Genomic DNA, 16,545 nt, shown 5'->3' on the forward strand with positions numbered 1-16,545 from the left:
GTTTTTATTAACAGGTTTTTTTTTTCCTTCTTCACATGGTTTACAGCCATTTAAAGTTTATAATCTACAGAAATTGAAACAGAACACAAACAAAAATATATCCTTAACAACTTCTGAAAGTCAAATATTAATTAACAGTTCTATTCTACCTGTAGCTGCAAAAGTTCACCCCCCTGCCTTCCCCTCCTGTGGGGACAAACAAAGCCCATCATAGGGACAGCTGCCACCTGCTGTGCCGGGGCTGAGTGGTCCCCAGCCACCATCACACAGGGGGATTTGGCTGTACACAGCCTCCATCTGGAATGACACTATGGTGGACAGAGACTTGGACACATGTAACAAATCAGACACGCACAGGGATCCGTTGTGCAGTCACATCTAACACTCGGCCTCCTTCCTGGGTCCTGGGCCAAGACAGACGCCTGGTTATTTTCTGCTATGCTGTTTCCCTTCTGTTTAGCTGGTAGTCAAGAGGAGCAGGGGCTGGAGTGTGAGCCCTTTAGAGGGAGACCAAAAGACCTCCCCTCCTGTAGTTGCTTTGCTGGTGGGGGGCCAGCAGGTGCTGTCTTCCCCAGGCAGGTGGGCTTGGGACATACCTGGAGCATCAGCCAGGCTCTACCTGGAACAGTCTGACAGTCAGGTGGGTAAAGGCAAGGCTGGTAGTGGGGACATGCTTGGTCACCTCTCATCCATCTCCTTTGGCACAGGAGTGTGTGGGGCCACCGCAATCGAGGAGGGGGCTTTCCCCGTGATAACACAGAGTGGGCTCACAGAACCGAGGCTTTGTGTCCCAGCAGGCACCAGCACCCAGCTGTAAGGGCAGGTACACAGCCATTAATGCAGCTTTGTGAGAAGCACTGCTGCCTCCAGAGTGAGAGCCAATGGAGCCCACAGGGGCTTTCCTCCTCCTTTCCTTGGGCCACGGAGGGGAACAAAACCTCCCCTTCCTCACTGGGGCTTCGGCCAGCTTTGTTGTGGAACGCAGATGGAGCTGCAGTGCATTGCAGCCCAGGGGTTGGTAACCCAGTGGCAGTGCTTGGCTGGAAGGGGCACGTGCAGAGCTAAGGCAGGGATACAGAAATGGCAGGGAAATACTCTTGCTTGGCAAGAACAAGGCCTAGACCCTAGACCCTGTGAGGGGGAAATTGTGAGACCTGCAGAACACCAAAGGAGGTAACCACCATGCTGCACCCCTGCAGGTGGAGCACGGGGAGCAAGGAGACTGGCCTGAAGCACCCAGCAGGGATGTGGTGGGGAGGCAGCAGTGCTCTGCTTTGCGCTCTCATGGATGCAGAGCCAGATCCAGGCGTGGGGTCCAACGGCGCAGGCAGCGAGGCAGAGCAGAACTGGAGCCAAGCAGCAGCTGGGCACTGGTGGGTGCTGCAGGCTTTGAGCAGGGTGAGATGAGGGCTGCTGGGCAGGAGTCAGCGGGTGGGAAGGAATCCAGGAGAAAGTAAGCCAAAGGAGGAGCCTGTGTCCACAGCCCTTGTCAGTCACTACCTCATCCGTTGAACAAATATACATAAAAACAATTCTTGAACACAAGAAGGGACATAAGACACGACTACTTTACAGAGCGGCACGGCGCTGGGGCGGCACCAGGCCATCAGTACACGATTGTACAGGAGCTGCAGGCAGCACATCTCGGGTCCAGGCTGATGTCCTCAGGGGCCGCGATCCGGTCCATGGCCCTGGCAGGGAGCTGGGAGTGTTTGCAGCCGGTGCCTCCTCCCTGCGGGCTACACGTCCGTGGAGAAGTAAAGTGTGTTGCGTTTCAGCTCCGTGAAGGAGATGGGAGGATGCTGCAGGTAGTAGAGAAGGACCTGGACCTACGATGGGCAAACAGGGGGTGTTAGGCTAAAAAGGAGAGTGCTGCCAGCATGCCCTGTTGCAGCAATCCCCAGTGAGGACAGACAGGGGAAGACCTCTAGGGGCCCCTGCACTGCCAACTCGGCTCTTACCTGGGCCATCACATCGTGGGACCAGATGTCCGATGCCAGGGTGAGGTGTCCTTTGCTCTCCCCCTCTGAAGGTCTCAGCAGTGTTGGCCCAAAGACTGTGGCCAGATTGTGGAGGGACATTTTGTTGATGGGCTCCTTTTCCGCTACCCTGTAGGATGGGGAGAGAGCACAAATGTGAGCCCCCAAAGCTTCACCCCCAGCGCAGCACAGCCATGGGGCAATGTGAGGGAACAAACACCAAGCCTTCCTCCCCACCCTTCAGCCCCAGCATTGGCTGTTCAGACCCAGGGGCAGGGCAGAGAGCTCAGCCCCCTTCATGGCCTCTGCGGGAGCCGCCAGGCCTGGCTGGGAGCCCCAAGTATGATGTGGCAGCGGTGTAGCCTGGCCTGCTTCTGATCTACAGAGCCTCCGCCCTGCCCCAGCCCCTGCAGGGCATGGGGGATGCACACCGGCCCCTGGCCCCAGCTACACCACACTGGGGGACTGCACTGCCATGTCAGCAGGTAGCCACACTCCTCGGCTGAGCCCCAGCCAGGACAGCCGATGTAGGAACTGCCTGTGCCCAATTCTTGGGATGGAAATGGATTTTCCTTCCCCACCCCCAGCAGCAATCACTTTTTCTGTTTGCTTTTAGCCAAACCAGAGAAAAACAGTTCCTGATGTGAGTAACACGAGCTGCCAGTCCCATTCCCAAGCTCACAGCACACTGTGTCCAGGCTCTGCTGACAGCTGTGTGTCCACCATTGCTGCCCTTCCCCAGTCTCAGAAGGGCTCTCCCTGCCCCAGATGGAGCCGGCGCAGGAGCTCCAGCCTCTGCCATGCTGGGATGCAACTACAGCAGCATAAGGTGCTGCATGCAGCTTCAGGATGGCCCTGTGGAGCTGAAGACCCCTGCAGACACGTTATGGGGATTAGCACAATGTGCTTTGCCCCTGGATTGATGGGAAGGGATGCAGTGCTGTTTTCTAAGAGGGCACTGCATGGTTCCAGATTGATTCCCCGCCCTCTGCTGAGGCCACAGAGATCTCATCCCAGCAGCTGCACACAGGTTGAGGCAGCCAAGAGCTGAGGCTGAGTTGCCAAAGGCTGAGCTGCCCTCCCTGCCCCGCACCGCCAAGCTGTTACCTTTTCAAGTGCTCCAGCAGGAAGAGGAAAGTGATGAGGTTGGGGTCAGGCAGTGAGCGGAGAAGGTGCATCATGCAGTTCTCCTTGGCAGCAGGATCCGAGAGGGCTGGGGGCAAGGAGAGAGAGCTCAGGACAGGGCATCCAGCCTTGCATGAGCAGGATGGTGGGGAAAAGCAGCGTGGCCAGACCCCTTCTCATCCCCGAGGCCTTACCAATGCCCTCCATAAAGGCAGGGTACAGTCTGTCAGTGAGGAGGGGCTCAGGCAGCTCCCGGAAATACAGCTTGAGCGTGCCGGCGATGGCGTTGATGTCCATGTCGCTCAACATCACCAGGATGTCCTTGTTATCTGGCCACAGAGCAGAGCCACATGTGATGCTTCCTGTTTGCCAACACCTGTATCTCCCCAATGCCCAATAAGGGGGCAACACAGCTGGGTTCCCAGCCCCATGGCACTCCAAGAGACAGCATGGGTCCCTGTGGATGTGACCACCCCACAGGGAGGACGTGCACCAGTGTGAGCATTAATCCAACTTTTGACCCTCCTGCTGCTGTTGGGAATGGATTGTTTGGCCACGCCAGGGCTGGGCACAGCTGAGCGGTCCCCGCCTGCTGGGCAATGGAACGCGGAACAATTTTGCAAATCCATCTGCAACCTTACCCTGACTCAGTGTCTCCCTGGGAGCCGGCCAGGCATGGAGGCAGAGCACAGCCATAACATAAGCACTACCAAAAATAGGTCAGGGGTTGCAGGGCTCCCTTCTGGGGGCTCAGACCCCATGCACCCACCCACACAATTCGCAGACCCCGAGCCTGCAGGACTGAGGGCTGGAAGGGTGCCTGATGCCTGCAGATGGACAGAGCAGTCACTCACTTGCATCAAAGACAGCCTTCAGTGCCTGGATGTCTGTGGCGACACCAGAGATCCTGTAGATGCCGACCTCCTCAATGCCTCTCTTCTCCACCTCCTCGATGCACTGGCGCACAATGTAAGGCACCTTGGAGCGCTCGCGCCTGGCTCAGAAAGGAGAGGTGTAAGCAGTAATTGCTGGAGTCCACCAGCCCCACGTTCCCAGATCCCACAGGGAGTGGGACAGCAGCCACCCACAGCCCCACACACACTTTGTCACAACGCTGATTTTGACCCCGAAGACTCCGGTCTGCTTTTTAGATGGGGTCCTTTTGAGGCTCATGTCTCTGCTCGTGAACTTCATGGAGAACTCCACCTTGATCTGCAGGAGATGCCCCGGTTGTCATCTCTGTATCCCACAGCCTGGACCCCAGCTGGCAGCTCCCCCTGGGGAGGAACCAACAATCCCACCCCAAGGAAGGGGGTTTGGGTCCCGCTTACCCCATTCATCTCAATCACGTCCATGTGCCAGTTCTTGGTCTGCACAGCCTGCGGGTCCAGCTGTGGGGAGAAACAGCACAGGAGGGTCCTTGAGTCCCCACCTGCTGCCACCCCCCCCAAACCGCAGGTGGTGTTGGACAAAAAGGGGACAATCCGGGGTCCCTTGGGTTGGGTGCTGAATCCACGTGGGATCAGTCCCTCCTGAGCCCCCAGCTGAACACACACCCCAGAGGCAAGAAATTTCCAAGAATCGGGACTATTTCTGGAAGCAGATTGACGGAACAGAACTAGGGCAGCATTTTCCATGCAGAAAAAAACAACATCTCCCAATAGCCAGGGCTATTTATAACCCCTGGGAATGACAGGCTCTGCTATTTCAGGCTTTCGGGCTAGCAGGGGACTCGGTGATGCCTCCCCTGGGCCGCAGTGAGGTTCTGGTGTTCCCAAGGCCTTGACACGGGTGGCAGCGAGGTGGCACAGAGGTGTCCCCAATCCCCAGTGATGCAGGACTGGGGCAGAGGTGACAGTGCTGACTCTGAACCCAAAAGAATGGAGATCAGGGATCTCATCCCTGGAGACATGACAGCAGGGGTGAGGAAGGCTGCCACCAGCTCGCCTTCCCACAGGGATGGGGACTGGGATCAGGGGGGCTGCTCCCACTTGAGGGCATGGGGCTCTGCCGCAGCAGCCAGCTCTCACTCCAATGGCCTTTTGGGGCTTTTTGGTCCCCAGCTGGTAGCATCGATCTATCCCCATCGATCCCTGTAATGCACAGGGCAGGCAGCAGGGCAGCGCCCGGCACTAATGTCCCCTCGGGGAAGGGGACGGGACGTGGACCTGGCGGGGGTCCCAGAGCCATGTGTGTGCAGCTGCCAGGCGAGGCTCATGCCACACGCGTGAGGTCACTCCTCAAGGACGTTGGAGTTTCCTCTGGCAGCTGATGGCTTGGGAGATGCTCGAGGCAAGTATCAAGATGGCCAGAGCTCCAGCCACTGAGCTGTCATTCCCCTGCCACATCTTCTGGGTGCTCATGAAGCCACTGCATGTTGTGCTGAGGGATGCTGGGGTCCCTCGTGTCCCCTCTTGCACACCAAGACAATAAGTTGCCCTGGCTCCCTGCTCAGACCCAGTACTGTGGCTGCTGGGAACAGTGAGGAGGAGGAGGAGAAAAAAGGCTGCAGCTACTCTGGGCTCCCATGGGGCTCTACAGTAGGTTTGGACACAAAGATCATGAGACTTCAGCTGGACCGTGGCCAGCCCCAGCCCTGCAGCTCCACATCCCTTATGTCCCCTCCACCACAGTGCCACAACATGCCTGCCACAGCCCCCTGCACAGTAGCACCACAGTTCTGGCCACGTACCCTTAGACAGATCCAAGGGGCTTTCACCCCTTTCCCACATCTCCTGTATGGCAACGGCACAGGGGCTGGCTTGTCACTGCAGCCCCAACAGTGACAAGTGAAGCCATTCACTGCCCAGCCAGGTCAGAAGCCATGGGCCTCCGCACTCTGCAGCACGAGATTAATTGAAAACAACACACACATCTGCCCCAGCCCCATCCCATGGGTCCCCCTGGCTCTGATGGCCCTGGCAGTGCACATCTGGAAGGGCTTTAGCAAGCTCTGAACAGAGCCATAATAAAAGCCAGGTTGGATGCTGCTAGTGCTGCAGACCTTACCCTGAGCATGTCACGTTCCTGAGGCCGCCTGCCACACTACAGCCCCCTGCTTCCATCACTGCCCCACAATGGAGATGGCTCAGCTGGAGTCACCAAGCTGCCCTGCAGCTGGGGCTGGCCCCTGTGCTCCCCAAAGCCTACCCACATCCCCACAGGGCAGTGTCTTGGCCAGCCTAGTCCCCACACACGGGATGAATGTGAGCATCTGCCCATGCAACGCTGGCAAACACCCAGCCTCAGCAACTGTCACCATCACCAACTCCTTCTCCTGCACCAAAGGGAGCTGCCTCACTCCAGCACAACCCAGCAATGTCCCCAAGCTGACAGAGAGGATGGTGCAGGTGATACACTGCAGTCCCAGATGCCAGGTGCTGTGCACAAGCTTTGTGCTGAGCTGGATGCATGCATCGCCCTGCAGCCAGGCAAATGGGTCACAGGTGTCTCTGTGGGACAAGTCCCTCCTGCCCACAAGGACAGGGCTGTGACAAGTCCATGCTGAGGCCAGCACAGAGGCTGCGTTCACTGCTGGTGGCAGGGAGACCCGTGCAGTGGCCCCAGGAGCTGAGATGCTGCCGGGCACATCCCTTCTTGTGCCTCATCCATGAGGTCACTTGATGCCTCAGCCTGGGGTGAAGCCATTCTGAGCATTGCAGTGACTCACCAACGTGGCGTCACCCTGTGTCACTCTGGAAGTGAAATCCCAGCAGAGTTGCTGCAGTTGGGGCCGTTCCACATCATTTTGGTATCTGAGGGCACCCAGCCTGGCCTCCAGGAGCAGCCCAGTGAGCAGAAGTTGCTCTAGATTCCCCAACCAACTCCTTGCCCACAGAGCTGGCAGTGCCAGAGCTGTGCCATTGCAGCACAGCAGCCCCTATGCTAGCCCAAAGCAAAGCACAGTCCAAAGCAGCAATTCACAGCCCCATCCAGCAGGATGCAGGATGTGCTCTCTGCACACCAGGACCCTGCACACGGACTTGCTGTAGCCGAACTCCTTAGCAGGACAGCTCACGGTGACACAGCCTCTGCTTTCCCGTCTGCCCTGTAGCAATGGGAAGCACAACCGCTCGGCTTTTGACCCAGCAACAGCCCCCCTGCACAGCCCTGCCGCCCCTTAATCCCCGGGAGTGGCGGCTGCACAAAATCGAGGTTAATGCTGCTGCGTCACAGCCAGCCCTGCTGCCACTGAGCCCCCTGTGCTGTTGACAAACTGAACCCACACGTGCCAGGGCAGCTCCTGTCCACCAACGCTCCGAGCCAGCGCAGGAAGAAAGCCCCTGGTGTCACACAGGACAGCCTGAGATGGTGCTGTCCCCCCTGTACATCATCATATCCCAAAGACAGACAGCACTGATGGGGCTGCAACGCAGCTGCAACGCAGCATCAGAGCGATGGTTAGGGTAGGGGGGCTGCAAGCCAGGCAGCACCTACCCCCCATGGGGGAGTGCAGCACACTGAGGTGCTGTGTTTCCTCCTGGCCACTTACACCCCAAGCACATCCCAACCAGCGCAGCACAAAGCAGCTCAGCATCCCCCAGGGAAGAAGGAAAAGAAGAAAACAAACACTGAGAAGGCAGCTACTTCTAAAAGCTCCCAAAGCATCCAAACAGAGCATGCAGAACCATCTCCCCAAAGCAAGCGGGTAGCGAGGCACCCCCACAGCCACAACCCCCCTCAGCCAAAAGCCACAGCATGGGAAAGCCATCCGGGTGCCCCTCACCTCCTCCCGGTCCCCCCGCACCTTCTGTCGCAGCAGCTTGCTGCGCACCCGGCCCCAGAGGCGGGCGCCAGTGGTGGGGGGCCGTTTGCCATCAGGCTCCTCTGCACCCGGCTCCAGGTGCTCCCCCCCAGGATTGGGGCCACTGTCCGGCTGCACCAACACGTCGGTCATCACCACCGCTTCGGCTCCGCGGATGCGAGAGGAGAGGTTGGAGGACCCAAGGATGGCCCGGGTGGGGGTTAGGATAGCACTGGCATTCCCGCTGCTGGGGCACGGAGCTCAGCGATGGCCGGGGACAGCCCAGCTCAGGCAGCAGCAGGCTGGGCTCATCTTCAGGGTGTGAGCCAGGCTGGCGAGAAGCGGCTCGGCAGCCCCAAAGCCTCCCTCCCACTGCGAGGAAGTGACTCAAAGCAGCCCCCCCGGCGTCCCCCACGCGTTAACTCCCGCCCTGCCGCCCGCCGTGCTGCTCAGGAGGGTTGCGCAGCCTTGCCTGACACGGCTGGGGACACAGCGCCGGAGCATTCCCAGCTCCCTGAGCAGCCAGGCTGGGCCTGGCAAGAGGCACAGGGTTGGTGCTTTGAGGATTGCCCTGCCAAGCTCTGGGGAACAGGGATCCCTCTGCACCACCCCATCCCTTCCTGGACCTCGTCACCTCCACTGCTCGGGGAGTGAGGAGGGGACAGAGTGGGGCAGAGAATGGAGATGGGGTGTGCTGCCCTGGAGCATCACCACGGCTCCTCATGGCACACAAGGACAGAGCAAAGTGATAGTCTGGGGACTTGCACAGTCCCTTGTCCCCATGGGGCTCAGCACCAGGAAGAATCCAGCCCCTAGAGCATCTCGTGAGACCCAGTAGAGCCCCAACACCACAGATCTCCCCCAGTGGAGCCTCTGCCAGCTCTGCACCAGGGGGGCTAGCCAGGGGGTGAACTGCAGGAACTGCAGGCGCTGTGCCCATGACAACACAGCCTCCGCTTCCAAAGCTGCATCTCTTCCCCCTGCCCCAAAATGCAGCCATACAGCCAAGAAGGGGCTGCTCCCTCCTGCCCCATGACCCCTGGCTGCTCCCCAAGGCTCTGACCCCTCCTGATGCACCCACTGCCCAGCCCTTTGCCAACCACAGCCCAGTGCCTTCTGCTCCTCACTGCCAACTAGAACCAACACCATCTCAGAGATCAAATAAGAGCTATCCTGGGCAGCACCCCTGTCTTAGCAGCTCAGAGCACAGAGTAAGGATGCAACAATGCAGGTACCCACAAACAGCAGTGCCTGTCCTGGCCATACCTGCTCCATTCCATTCCCAGTCTGTAACCGTGCTGGTCCTGTTGCAGCCAGCCGTGCCCAGAGCAATGGGGCCGGGTGATGGTTGGACACCCCTGTCCCAGTGTCAGAGACACCACTGCATCCAGCCAATTCTTCCTTAGGGCAAGCAGCCCTGAGGCCTGTTATCTCTCCCTTTCTTCCTCCAGGACTTTTGCATAGCAGAGACAAGCTGTGCTGTCCCCATCTTGATCCCCGCGTCTCTCAGCGTGACTCATGTTTGTTGACACGGGCTATTTCAGAGAGTGCAGCTGGGCTGAGCCCTGCGAGGCACTGAGCCCCTTCCCCGGCCTCTTGCACACTGCTTGACCCCACATCACCCCTGCCCTGTGCCAAGGAGGGCAATAGATGGGCAATTTTGGGTATGAATGAACCCAGCCGAGCCCCATCTCCCATCTTGCACCCAGTCTGGTGCTGACCCCACTTGGTGCCTCCATCTCAGCAACGTTTCCATGCTCCTTCCTCCCTCCCCAGGGACCTGCCCTCAGCTACTTTCCCATGGAGCAGACAGCCATGACGGGCACTTAGAAGCACAGGTTGAAGAGACATGTCCCCAGAACAACGCTGTCCCCAGCATAGCAGGGAAGGCAGTCAGAGCAGGGCTCCTGCCACAAAACAAGGTGAGCATTCCCTGTTGTCCGGCTACTGCTCACCTGGGAGCATCTCAGGGCATCCAAGGCCTCCATCCTCCCTGCCTGGTAACCTCCAATCAGAGGCAGCTCAGCTGTTGCCTTGGAAACACCCGTTGCCATAACAGCAGCTGATGGAGGCGCAGGCGAGGCAGATGGTGGCAGAGGGGGACAGCCGTGGCCGGCGGAGTGGGACGGCTGTGCTGGCGTGGGAGATGTGGGGCAGCATGCTCAGAGCCCTCCTTGGGGCAAGCAGGCACACAGCTCACAGCCCCATCTTGGACAGAGCAGCCCCATTCCTGCAGCCCTCTGCCACCAGGGAAGAGTTGGATGCAACCTTCAGGGCAGTTATGGGCTTTGCCACCTCCCCAGGATCCCTTTGTGCTCTGTGCCTCTGCTAAGGCTATTGCACGCAGGGATCATCACCCAAAGGCCAGATACACACCAGCAGACCAGCCCCAAGAGGGAGAGAAGACGCCAGAATGCCCCAGCACATACCTGGATCTGCCCCTTGCCCATGATCTTGTCCACGATTTCATTGTTGTCCTTGTTGAGCTTGGTCTTGTCGTAACATTTCTCATAGCAGAGGATGCGCAGGGACTGGGAGCCTTCCAGTTCAATCTCAAACTCCTGGGGAGAGGAGAGAGGATGGCTCAGAACCAGCACTCAAGTCAGCTTCAAAGCCTGGGCTGGAAGGTGAGCACGGTCTTTTCCCCACATCCCACAACCTACTCTCACCTCATTCCACTGCGGCTCTGTTGTGTCCCGGAAAACCCTGGTCTTGGCTTTGCTGACAAAATAGCCGAAGGAATCCACCTCCAGTGTGCAGTACAGGTCTGGGGGAAGAGAGAAGGCTGAGCATCCAGAAATGCATGTACTCACTGCCAAACCATGGCACACTGGGACAGAGCAGGGCCATGTGCAGGACCAAGCTCCCTCCCCAGTCCCTGCACACGAGGACAGGTGCCCACACTTACTGGCTGACTGCTTGAAGCCCTTGGCAGAGTGGACAATGACGTGCAGGAACCCATAGAGCCCAGGAGACTCATCGTCTGCAAGACAGGGGGATGCGTTAGGGCTCTGGTTTTTACCATCCAGCCCCCGGGTGACACTCCAGTGTCCCCAGTCCTCTGCAGGGCTGTCTCAGAGGTCTGGGGAAAGCCAAGCATCGACCCCTCCCCATCAATAACCCCACTGGGCATCCTGATGCTGGGGGGATGCTCCCACCCCAAAGCCAGCCCCATGTCACAACTGGGAGTGCTGCATCCAGGAGCCCAGCTGTGCTCCCGCAGTGCCACCTGCTGGGGACATGTCCCCATGCACAGCCAGGACCACCGCAGCAGGGACTTCACACCAGGCCAGGGACACAGCATGTCCTCCCCACTGACACCACCGTGCAAAGAGGGGCCACCAGCCCTGTCATCACTCACCATCCTTATTGCTGGTGACCGGGATGTTATGGACAGTGCGTAGCTTGAAGCAGGACCCTGTCAGCACCTGCAGCTCCACCGAGCTCAGCACAAAGGCCTGGAGGTCTGCAAGAGGACAGCAGAGGAGCTTCAGAGGGATGTGCCCCAGGGACTGGAAGGCAGTGGCTGCAATCCCATGGGACCAACCCATCCCAGCATTCTGGAGAAAAGACGACCCATGGGGGCCTCAACAGGACAAGAATTACCTTTTTTCTGCAGTTTCTGAATGGCCTCCCTCCATTCAGACCTCTCGTAGTCAGAGGACAGCAGGAACAAGTAGCTCTGGAAGATAGAAGGCAATGCTGCAGGGCTGACTTGTCCCTCCTTGGCCAGTACAGCCTTGTCCTCTCACCTGCAGCCCTGCTTACCTTTCCGTTGCGGTTGTGGATGCGGAAGGGAATGGCTGGCGAGTTGAGGAGCAGCCAGAACTCATTCTCAAACATCTTCTTCTTGAGGCGCTCAATGGCACGGCTCTGCCCTTTGTTGGCTTTCTGCAGGCAGGGAGAGGACACAGAGGCTGAGTCGGTCAAGGACAGGCAGGCAAGATTTCATCGGTGTCCCCAGAACCTCAGTGTCCCATCCCAGGATGGGGATATCCTGGCACTTCATAGGCATCCCATGCTCTCCTCTCACCTCCTTCTGCACCTCACTCTTGATGGCTGAGATCTTCATTTTCATGTCCTCCAGCTCGTGGTCGGGGATGACATGCACCTGAGGGCAGTGCTCCGACTCCTCCGGCGAGGGGAACACCAGGTCGGCCAGGGGCACGTACCACTTACAGTCGTACTGCTGGTGCTTCCTGCAGCCGAGGTGTGAGCACTGAGAGATCCACCCAGCCCTACTGGATCCCACAGGAGGCTGAAGCATCCAGCCCATCTCCCTCCAAACCCCAGTGCCCTTCTTACCCCACGGCTGTCTTCTTCAGCTTGGCGCAGAGCAGCACGTCAGTGAAGAGGAAGACGTGCCGCAGCTTCCGCGAGCCCTCTGACAGCTCCACCAAGAAGCCATCCTTGATGAGCTGCCGGGTCTGCAGGGAGCAGGGTGGGTGTCAGAGAGGGAAAAGAGCACAGGGTGGCACACACAGACACCTCTGTCCCTCCCCATGTTTCATCCCATAGGTCCACATCCACTGGGTACCATTCTGTCTCCCTGAATGTCAGTAGGGTGCCAGCAAGCAGCAAGGGCCAGGGCTCGACCACCCCCTGCCTGTCTCACCTCCCCCTTGGGAGTGGTGACTGCTGTCCTCCGGGGATCGATGTCCTCATTGATGCTGGAGAGGAAGTTCTGTGAGATGCGGAGGGCGTCCTGCAGCAGTGGGTAGTCAGGGTGGTCAGACGGGGTGTGCTTGAGGAGGTCCTGGATGGGGTGAGGATGGAATAAGCTTGGGTGCCCCCCACAGTGCTCCCCAGGCTGTGGGACCCCAGCAGCAGCAGGACACGGCTGGTCCAGCCGGGGGACACAGCCATCACAGGTCACCTCATCCCTTCCCGCCCCAGTACTCGCATCACACTCACGTGCAGAACAAGGGTGCTCCGGGTGACACGGTCAATGGGTTTGTACAGCAGTGCTGTGGGAGACACAAGTTGTCAGTTGACATTGCCTGGGGGAGCTCAGCTCCTCACAGCCAGAATCTTTCTCAGTTTCCCTTTTTGCTCCATGCTGGGTCCCGTGCAGCACCCACCCAATGAGATGCTCTGCGGCTCCCTTCAGCCCCAGCAGCAGGACCTTCCTTCTCATCATCCCCTTGTGGTGCTGGGTCCCAGCACCCTACAGCTGGTTGCTTGCACATCCCTCTGGGCTATTTATACCCAGACTGAGGCATCTGGATTTTCCCGGTGACTTGGATCACTTCCTCAAATTGCAGAGCCCCAGTGGGGAAGCGCTGCAACCGGGAGAGGAAGAGGGAAACGTGCTGACCCCACACCGCACTGTGAGTCATGGAGAAGCTCCCAAGGAGCCTGGAGGAGGGTGCTGTCTGACAGCCCCAGGAGACAAGGGAAGGGCCCCTCTGTCTGAGAGAGGACACGGGACTGTCCCCCACGGCAGCCACTTCCCACACCTCGGAAAGCTGGAGTTCCCGCAGCGCTCAGTGAGAGCCAGGAGGGAGGGGACGCTCAGCGTGTCGCCCCGCCTTGCACACAGGGAGGACGCAGCCTCCTGCTGCCATCGCTACGGGAAACACACAAAGCACCTGGGAGCCCAACGCGTCCCCAGGAGGGGCTGATCCGGCACAGCACCAACCCCCTCTCCAGCACCGTCCCTATCACTGCGGTCCCCAGGGGCTGGATGACAGCAGGCAGAGAGGCACAGAGCCAAGAAGGGCGTCACAGCCTCAAGATGCTCACAGCATCCAGCGAGCAAAAAGAGGACCCTTCCCCATCACAACCTCTGCGCAGAGCCCCGTTGAGCAGCTCTCTCCCCATCCCCACAACCAACACGAGCCCCACGGGCCAGGTGAGCGCGTGGCCACGCTGCCAGAGCCAGGCGGTTCGACAGAGCCCAGAACAAAGAAGAGCCCAACTCCAGGTTGCAGAGCACAAAGCCACCACCGTCCCGCAAAGACGTCGGCCCCTCAGCAGGTCAAACGCTCCCCCCGCACCACAGCCCCCACCAGCCCTCACCGTAGGTGCAGTTACAGCAAAGCCGGATGATAACGAGGATTTCCATGGCAGCCCCTTCTCTGCGCAGCCATCCCTGCCTCCCCTCAGCAGCTCAGCCCAGCTGCTGCGCCACGGCATCGGCCCCCAGCACAGCTCCCAGCGCAGGAGGAGGGGGTGGGCAGGGGGTGGGGGGCTGCTGCACGCCCCCAACGTCCTCGCAAGGGGCGTCCCCCCCTACTCAGTGCCAGCGCTGCGCATGGGAACGCAAAAGGGCTCCACTGCCGGGAGCTGCTTGGTAATGCACCCGCAGACAAAAGGCTGCAGCCCCCTCCCCACGCCCGCCCCTCGCATGCCATACCCTCCATGGTGACGGACGTGTGGCTCTCCTTCGAGTCCTTGGGGCCTTTCACCTTCAGTTCCTAGGGAGGGAAAGGGCAGCAAAGCGGGGCTGGGGCAGGGATTCGTCAAGGTTGGGAGGCTCTGCACCAAGACTCTCCCCCAGCCCCATGGGGCCTTGCCATAAGCACGGGGTGCTACTAGCTAGGGCTGGATCCAGCCATTCCCCCAGGTCTCCCCAAAGCAGTATCATAGTGCTGGTCCCACTGAGGGGTCCCAAACTGGGGGGGCAAAGCCTGCAGGATTCAGAACACCACCCAGTGAGCATCACCACCCCACACAGCAAGAGGTGGTTCTGCTTTACACATAGTACCCAAAAGTCCCCAGGGCAGGGGGAAACTCTCTATAGGGTACATGTGGTCAGCACAGCTGTGGGAACAAAGTTCCCTTCCCCACCCCATGACACACACTCCAACCCCATAGCATGACCCCAGCCCCACTCACCTCAGAGATCTTCTGGAACTGGTTATTGCTATGGCTGCACTTCTCAGCTGTTTCCAGAGCAATTTTGTAGTTATCCACAAAGGCCTTGTACACCCCGAGCTGGCTGGCCTGTGAGCAGGGGGGGAGTGGGGTCAGCCAGGTGCCCACAGTGCCCCTCGCACCCCCAGAAGCCAGGCAGGGCCATAAACCACCTCAGTCTGTCCCTCAAGCAGAAGGGGATGTGGATGACCCAGCCGAGCAAGGAGCATACCAGCTTCTGGAAGAGGTGGCCCATGGTGATGTTGCTGTCCCACTGCTGCACCTTGGGGCACAGGTTGTCATAGAACTCCTTGTGGATTTCATAGATGTCCTGGATCTTGTAGAAAATGGTTTCAATCTGCTGCAGGGTGAGGACGGGCTGTGATGTAGTGGCTGTAGCCTTCAGCGGCTTCATGGGCTGCCGAAGGAGAAGGGAGAGCGTCTGAGAGCTGGGCCCCAAGGACTCCTCCAGCCCAACAATGGGGACAGCTCTGGGACAGCCCTGGCCCCCAGCAAGAGGGGCAGTAACTGCAGGGTCTGCTCCCTGTTCTTGCATCCTCAGACTTGCCCATCCCAGCAGCAGTGATCCTCATGTTATGCAACTGCATCTCCACCGCGAGGGCCAATGTGGCCATGGGAGGAAGCAGGGTTACAGACACTTCTGTGCTGGGCAGGCTGCCAAGGGCTGCCCAGGAAGGAGGGTCCCCACCTCCCATCCCTTCTGGTGACCCCCTTGGGGAGGGGGCCCGGCTGTGCTCACCAACAGGAGTGCCTCCAGCTGGTTGATGTAGATCTCCTCGCTGGCCAGGAAGCCGGAGAGCACCAGCTTCCGCATCTCCAGCCCTTTGCCAGCATCTCGCTCGCCCTGTGCAACACAGCAAGGAGCCCGGCTCAGCCAGCAGTCAGCATGGCTCAAAGCCCTTCATCCCCCAGCCCCAGCATCTCCCGAGGACACATCCCTTCCAGCATAGAGACTCCGCAGCAAGGGCCGGGTACATGCCTGCAGGACAGCACGGCCAGGCTGGGAAGCTGGGGCGGCACCGACTTGCTTGGCCTTGAGCCCAGCACTGCAGGCAGTGCTCCACGGCGGCACAGTGAGGCAAAACCCTCCCAGGGCAGAGTCCACAGGCGCCCAAAGAAACCATGCCTTAAGGCTGGCTTTGTAAGCCAGCACCACCCTCTTCCCAGCTGGGTTTTCTCTGGGAAAGTGCCACCCCTGCGGTCACCACTGGCCTCTGCGTCACTGCTTGGTGGCATCAGGGCAGGCCCAGTGCCAGGGCACAGCACCCATCCATGCACACCAGAAGCTTCTGCTCTGCTCAGAAGAGATGCACCTAGCCGTGACATCAGGCACAGGCACAACCCTGAACGCTTCTCTCGGGCTTTAGACTGCCTCAAACCCACGCTGTGCTCCAAATTCCCATCCCAGCACTAAAGCTCACTCTCAGGAGCTGGGCTTTGCCAACCAGAGCAGCACCAGGCAGAGACACAGCCCTGCCTTAACCCAGCTGTTACAACCTAATTTGAAGAGCGAGGATCACAACTACCAGCTTGTTCCTCCAAGCAATTTGGGATGGCTAAGCAGGACCACGGTCCTCTTTCTCTGCCAGCCCTGGGCACCACACCAAAGGTACAGCAACAGCAGCCTCACTCGGATGCCATGAGCAGCATGAGCAGCCCCCCCCGGATGGAAGCACAGCCAGGAAGCACACAGTTCTCCTGTCTCACCCCATGTGGGCACCGCTCAGTCCCGTCCCATCAGCCAGCTCAGAGCTCAGTGCTCCCTGCCCAGCAGTACCATTAAGGCCAGGCTGCAGGGAGCTCTGTGGGGGGAGCACA

At 59.3% G+C, this 16,545-nt stretch overlaps 1 protein-coding gene across 5 annotated transcripts in view; it reads right to left on the minus strand.

The window, feature by feature from the left end:
* The window catches only part of ABR (ABR activator of RhoGEF and GTPase), a 29,792-nt gene continuing 13,247 nt past the window's right edge, over window positions 1-16,545 (minus strand). For 3 of the 5 annotated variants that reach the window (XM_048967216.1, XM_048967219.1, XM_048967220.1), the window contains 21 exons: window positions 15,467-15,571; window positions 14,939-15,124; window positions 14,689-14,796; window positions 14,207-14,267; window positions 12,763-12,815; window positions 12,464-12,604; window positions 12,154-12,275; window positions 11,882-12,047; window positions 11,617-11,739; window positions 11,455-11,530; window positions 11,210-11,314; window positions 10,757-10,831; window positions 10,518-10,615; window positions 10,278-10,409; window positions 4,436-4,495; window positions 4,207-4,316; window positions 3,959-4,098; window positions 3,299-3,433; window positions 3,087-3,192; window positions 1,962-2,109; window positions 3-1,829 (listed from right to left, as the gene is read on the minus strand). In XM_048967216.1, coding sequence (XP_048823173.1) covers window positions 1,740-1,829; window positions 1,962-2,109; window positions 3,087-3,192; window positions 3,299-3,433; window positions 3,959-4,098; window positions 4,207-4,316; window positions 4,436-4,495; window positions 10,278-10,409; window positions 10,518-10,615; window positions 10,757-10,831; window positions 11,210-11,314; window positions 11,455-11,530; window positions 11,617-11,739; window positions 11,882-12,047; window positions 12,154-12,275; window positions 12,464-12,604; window positions 12,763-12,815; window positions 14,207-14,267; window positions 14,689-14,796; window positions 14,939-15,124; window positions 15,467-15,571 — 2,340 coding nt within the window. In that variant the 3' untranslated portion in view covers window positions 3-1,739. Of the gene's footprint in view, window positions 1,830-1,961; window positions 2,110-3,086; window positions 3,193-3,298; window positions 3,434-3,958; window positions 4,099-4,206; window positions 4,317-4,435; window positions 4,496-7,851; window positions 8,240-10,277; window positions 10,410-10,517; window positions 10,616-10,756; window positions 10,832-11,209; window positions 11,315-11,454; window positions 11,531-11,616; window positions 11,740-11,881; window positions 12,048-12,153; window positions 12,276-12,463; window positions 12,605-12,762; window positions 12,816-14,206; window positions 14,268-14,688; window positions 14,797-14,938; window positions 15,125-15,466; window positions 15,572-16,545 lie in introns of those variants that run through there. The other 2 variants (XM_048967217.1, XM_048967221.1) reach the window with 2 other exon arrangements.

Source organism: Lagopus muta, chromosome 20 (assembly GCF_023343835.1).
Source record: "Lagopus muta isolate bLagMut1 chromosome 20, bLagMut1 primary, whole genome shotgun sequence".
Classification (NCBI taxonomy): domain Eukaryota; kingdom Metazoa; phylum Chordata; class Aves; order Galliformes; family Phasianidae; genus Lagopus; species Lagopus muta.